Genomic DNA, 6,016 nt, shown 5'->3' with positions numbered 1-6,016 from the left:
ATCCGTTTGTCATGGTAGGCCTTGGTCTTCTCCTTATAAATTTTAAAACTCTCATAGACAAGGTGTCGTATCTCTTCAAGCTCGTGGACTTGGATCATGCGCCTCTCAGTTGCTGGCTTGATGTCGAAATTGAGCAACTTAACCGCCCATGCAGCCTTGTATTCGAGCTCCACTGGGAGATGGCAGGCCTTACCGTAGACCAGGTGATAAGGGGTTGTTCCCAGCGGCATTTTGTAGGCTGTTCTGCAGGCCCAGAGAGCATCGTCCAGTTTAAGGGACCAGTCTTTGCGCGAGGTATTGACAGTTTTCTGGAGAATGTTCTTGACCTCCCTGTTGGAAACTTCATCCTGACCACTCGTCTGGGGATGATAAGCAGTAGCTACCTTGTGTTTCACCCCATTTTTCTTTAGCAGACCCTGAAATGCCTTGTTGATGAAGTGTGTTCCGCCATAGCTAATGACCACTCTAGGTACTCCAAATCTCTGAAAGATGATGGAGCTGAACATCTTAGTCACCACTTTTGCATCATTGGTGGGACTTGCTATTGCTTCTACCCACTTGGAGACATAGTCAACGGCCACCAAGATGTATTCGTTCTTGAAAGAGGGAGGGAATGGTCCCATGAAGTCAACTCCTCAACAGTCAAACACCTCAACCTCTAAAATATAATTTTGAGGCATTTCATTCCTCTTGCTGATGTTCCCAAGTCGCTGACATGCATCGCATCGGGCTATAAAGGCGTGAGCATCCCTGAACATAGTCGGCCACCAGAAGTCTGCTTGGAGAATTTTGGAAACTGTTTTGAATGTAGCAAAGTGCCCTGCATAAGAGGAACCATGGCAGTGATGTAGAATTCCTGGAATGTCTGCCTCTGGAACACACCTTCTGAATATGTCATCCCTGCAATGTTTGTACAAGTACGGTTCATCCCAAACATACTGTCTAGCCTCTCTTAAAAATTTCCTCTTCTCGTTTCCAGTGAATTTCGGTGGTTCCTTTTCAGCAGCTAGGAAATTCGCAATCTCAGCAAACCAGGGGAGGTGAGAATACTGCTTCTGGATCGCTGCTAGTGGTTGTTCCGATACGCGAGAACAATCGGATATTATGCTCAAGGGTTGTTGCGGTACGCGAGAACAATCAGATATGATACTTCTGGGTTGTTCCGCGAAGCGCAGACCAATTGAATTGACGTGTTCCACTGTGTGTTCTGAATCAAGAGCTGTATCATCCTCAATCTTCATTCTGGACAAGTGGTCTGCAACCCCATTCTCGACACTTTTTTTGTCTTTAATCTCCAGATCAAACTCTTGGAGAAGAAGGATCCACCTCAACAACCTTGGTTTTGCATCCTTCTTTGTAAGCAAATACTTAAGAGCAGCATGGTCTGTGTGCACAATCACCTTCGAGCCCACCAGGTAGGATCTGAACTTCTCGAATGCGAAAACAATAGCCAGAAGTTCCTTCTCAGTAGTAGCGTATCTGCATTGAGCTTCGTCCATGGTTTTGCTTGCGTAATAGATCACATGAAGCTTCTTATCTTTGCGCTGCCCAAGGACTGCTCCAACTGTAAAATCGCTTGCATCGGTCATGATTTCAAAGGGAAGATCCCAATCTGGCGGTTGCACAACAGGCGCGCTAACTAGAGCTCCCTTGATCGTGTGGAACGCAGCTAAGCATTCGCTGTCAAAATTAAACTTGATCTTCTTGCAGAGCAGTCTGGTGAGTGGTCTCGCGATCTTTGAGAAATCCTGGATGAACCTCCTGTAGAATCCTTCGCGAAGCTCCGGATTGCTTTCACAGTTGTTGGGGGCTGCAAGCTCATCATCACCTCGATCTTTGCCTTATCAACCTCAATGCCTTTCTCGGAGATCTTATGTCCTAGAACAATCTCATTTCTGACCATGAAGTGGCACTTCTCCCAATTGAGCACCAAATGCTTATCCTCACACCTTTTTAGTACCCTGCACAAGTTTGACAAACATACATTAAAAGAGCTTCCATAGACGCTGAAATCGTCCATGAAAACCTCCATAATGTCTTCAATCAGGTCAGTAAAGATCGACATCATGCAACGCTGAAATGTTGCTGGCGCATTGCACAGGCCGAATGGCATTCTCCTGTACGCGTACGTTCCGTATGGGCATGTGAACGTTGTCTTCTCCTGATCGTCTGGGTGGATGGAAATCTGAAAGAAACCTGAATAACCATCTAAAAAGCAGTAATATGGGTGGTTAGCCAATCTTTCAAGCATTTGATCAATGAAAGGAAGCGGAAAGTGATCCTTTCTAGTGGCCGCATTTAATTTCCTGAAATCAATGCACATACGATGCCTTGTCACTGTTCTAGTAGGGATCAATTCATTTTTTTCATTTGTGATAACAGTGATTCCACCTTTCTTAGGTACTAAATGAACAGGGCTAACCCATTTACTATCAGAGATGACATAGATTACACTTGCTTCTAGAAGTTTCATTATCTCTTTCTTAACAACATCTTTTAGATTCGGGTTTAACCTCCTCTGATGTTCAACAGAAGTCATTGATTCGTCTTCTAGGTGTATTCTATGCATGCATAAGTCAGGTGAGATGCCAGGTATGCCAGCTAGTGAATATCCTATTGCCTTACGATACTTCCGAAGTTCACACAAGAGCAATGCAGTTTCTACATTATTGAGTTCATTGTTCACAATGACAGTGTAGGTGGAATTCAGACCTAAGAAAGCGTACCTGAGCCCCTAAGGAAGGGGTTTTAGCTCAACCTTAGGAGCCCTTAGCTCGCTCCAGGGGTCATCAGGCAGGTTCGGCGGAACAGGTGAGTTCCATGAAGAGGTTGCTCCAGTTGGAGTGTTCTCGTCTTTGTTGCTCTCTTCCCCAGACTTAGACTCGCCACCATTCTTCCCATACTCCTTTCGGAGTCCAACATCTTAGCATACCCATCTGCGTCAATGTTCTCGACACTCTGCTCAACCTCAGCTCTTACAAGTGCGAGCTCGAGGGGATCTTCCTTAAGAATCTCCTCAATCATCCCTTCGCTAGGTTGTAACGGATCAATCCCTTCATCCACTTCGAATGTCTGTCCATCCAGCATCGGCTTCTTCAGCAGCTCATCTATCTCGAACTGCATGACTATGTCTCCCAGATGGAGATCAATCTTCCCTTGTCGCACGTCAATGATTGCTCCAACAGTGCAAAGAAACGGTCTTCCTAAGATAAGAGGATCTTTGGATTCTTCTTCCAGTTCAAGAACTACGAAGTCTGCTGGGACAGAAGTGTTCCCGACTCGTACTTGAAGATCCTCTAGAATGCCAACAGGAGACTTAACTGATCTATCCGCGAATACCAAGGACATCCTTGTTGGTTTGAAATGCGAGTATCCCAGACGTCGTGCTACAGAGTAGGGCATGAGGTTTACGCTGGATCCCAGATCAACCAAGGAACATGAGAAAACTGTCTTCCCAATCTGGATAGAGAGAACGAACTTGCCAGGGTCTCCGCGCTTCTTAATCTGCCTGTTCTGAAGGACTGCACTGCACTCCTTAGAGACTGTCATGAATTCGTTCTCCTCTGATATTTTTCCTGAGATCAATCCTTTCATAAAGCTGTGCACAGAGGGCATCATCTGGATCGTATCCATCAAGGGAAGTCGGACGGTTAGGTCTTCCACCATCTTCCTACACTTCATCTCTTCTCGGTCCTTGCGAGTAACCTTTGCTGGAATAGGGTAAGGGACTTTAGGGGTAAATTTGCGAGCAGGAACAGGCTCTGGAATAGGGCAAACGACCTCAGCTGGTCGTTCTGGTTCTGGTTGATTGATCCTCTCTGTTGGTTCCTTTTCAGCAGCTACTGGGGTCTCAGTGGGTTGTTCCAACTCTTTCTGCTTCCCTTTCTCAGCCGCAGTAAACTTTTTCTTAACCTGCTCCGACAATTGCTTTCCACTCCTTAACTCAACCGCGTTGCACTCCTGAGCAAAAGACTCGAGAGAAATGGATCATGGAACCAAACACGCAGTCCAACTCGTTCGTTCGGAACTTTTGAGGTGCAGAACTGCACAGACGCGTCAGATTTTTAGCTTTCCACTCCTTAACTCAACCGCGTTGCACTCCTGAGCAAAAGACGCGTCAGATTGATGAAGACCTTCCCATGGTTTGATTGAGCCCATCTTTGGACACAAGGTAGAGCTTTGAGTTGGCTTTCCCATACCACCGGTCTGATGTCAATCATCATCCTGTAGCATAAGTTATGCATGTTTTATTGAAGGTTGGACAGAGCACACAGTCCAGCTCGGCGGATGGCCGAGCTGGACCGAAAACGTGGATGGCCGAGCTGGAACGATCGTGCTGTCTTCGTACCGTCCTTCCAGCTCCCCCCTTCGGGATTAAAACGAACCTGCTCTTGTTTCATCTCGATCGTAGTTACCGTTGGAACTTTACGATTTAAAAACCGGAAGAACTCGTTTTCTCGACTAACATTCGGATTGATCGTATAAAACGACAACGATTAGCTGAACACCTCGAATTGCCTACGCTATACGAGGAATTTGAATGTTCTTTGGAATCGATGTCTTTTTGAAAGCGCTCTTTTTATAAAATCGTAAAAACGCCTAAGTCGAAAAACGGCCCGAGATGACCCAGAATGCGGCTAAGAGCCCACTTATGATTTTATACCAAATCAAGCCCAATCGTTATGACGTTTGATCTATTGTTTTGCAGGAGAGGATAAATTTCAAGTTCGGAGGATAAATGTGAAGTTTCCAGAGATAAACACGAAGATCAAAGGAAAATGGAATATTTCCGCGAAGCGATAAACTCGACCAAGGGCAGAAAGGGAAAGAGCAGACCGCCTCTAGGAGGAGTATATAAGGACGTCGAGGTTGAAGAGGCAAGGAGACAATTCTTTTTACTCTTAGAACTCTCTGCACTTAGAAACTTTTAGGCATTATTCTCGACATGTTCTGTTTCTATGACTGGCACTCGATTACTAGACGAACTCGCCCAGGCAGTTTGATCTCTTGTTCTACTCTTTCAATCGAACTACGTTCGGCTTGATCCTCGAAAGGGGTACGTAGGCAGCCTTTCATAAGGTTCAGTCCAAAATCAATCGAAACCTTTTTCGTATCTTTTTTGTCTTCTGTTATCGAGCTGCGACTCAACTAGGTTTAAGGTTTTAGGTTGCTAGAACTAAGTAATTCGCTGACAGCTCTTGCGGCCGAAGCTTTTATAATCTCTTGTAATGATCGCAACGCTCTTACGCGGATTCGAAATAAGATCTACCTTTTTCTATGAGTTTGTTTAGTTATCTTTTCGTATTTTCCGCATTTGTTTGGTTACTTGTCGTTGGCTCTCGCCGAGAATCCGGGACCTCAGGGAAAGTTAGGGTTTCTTGTCTTTCCTCCGATTACGGAAATCGACGGTGAGAATTTTGGTTTCCACATATATATATTCTAACTTCTTAAATGTTTTTAGGCCAAAGAGACGGGAGTTCTCCCGTCTCTTAAGGATCTTTACGAGAGGACCCACAGGAACAAGGCTGGGCAATTTGTTGATCCTAGGTCCGAGCAAATCTACAACGACGTGGTTGATCGAATTGAAGATCGCCAAACCCAGCTGACCCAGCAGTCTCCCAATGGAATACCGGTCACATTATCCACACTTGAAGTGGATCAGATTTACGAGGAGGTAATTTTTTAAAAAATCTTTAATTATTATTATTCATTTAATCTAATTTTTAATTACTAACCTTATTTTTTTTAAGGTTGTTCCTAAGAAAAAGGGACGTACGTTGGGGATAGGTTCTGTCAACGATGTCCCAAGAGCGACATCGTCTTATGGTCAGGGACGGGCTGATGAAGTCACTGAGCTGCGTTCCGAGTTGAACGAGACGCGTTCCGAGTTGAACCAGACACGGTCTTCGTTTGCAGCTCGTATGACTTCATTCGAGGGCATTCTAGACGTTCTGGCGTCTGGAAATCATCAGGTGGAGGCTATGGTGGCACAGATGCTGACTCAAACTTCCATTCC

General features: G+C 45.2%; 1 protein-coding gene across 1 annotated transcript; it reads right to left on the bottom strand.

Moving 5' to 3' along the window:
* Positions 1–635: 635 nt before the first annotated feature.
* LOC125592655 lies at positions 636–4,158 on the bottom strand. The gene is made up of 5 exons (XM_048767984.1): positions 4,090–4,158; positions 2,980–3,960; positions 2,759–2,905; positions 1,759–2,185; positions 636–1,669 (listed from the first exon to the last, which is right to left on the bottom strand). Exons 1-5 carry the CDS (start codon positions 4,156–4,158, stop codon positions 636–638), a joined length of 2,658 nt encoding a protein of 885 aa, XP_048623941.1.
* Positions 4,159–6,016: the final 1,858 nt, after the last annotated feature.

This window comes from Brassica napus, chromosome C9, assembly GCF_020379485.1.
Source record: "Brassica napus cultivar Da-Ae chromosome C9, Da-Ae, whole genome shotgun sequence".
NCBI lineage: Eukaryota > Viridiplantae > Streptophyta > Magnoliopsida > Brassicales > Brassicaceae > Brassica > Brassica napus.
The sequence above is the reverse complement of the archived record's forward strand: the minus strand, read 5'-3'. Positions and strand labels throughout refer to the sequence as shown.

Bases quoted from the DNA above. Each gene is read 5' to 3' on its own strand.
- LOC125592655 (XM_048767984.1), bottom strand. From the start codon at position 4,158: ATGGGCTCAATCAAACCATGGGAAGGTCTTCATCAATCTGACGCGTCT. The intron at 3,961-4,089 runs GTTGAGTTAAGG...TCTTTTGCTCAG, and splicing joins TTGCTCAGGAGTGCAACGCG to GAGTGCAACGCGGTTGAGTT. The intron at 2,906-2,979 runs GTAAGAGCTGAG...GGACTCCGAAAG, and splicing joins ATCCCCTCGAGCTCGCACTT to GAGTATGGGAAGAATGGTGG.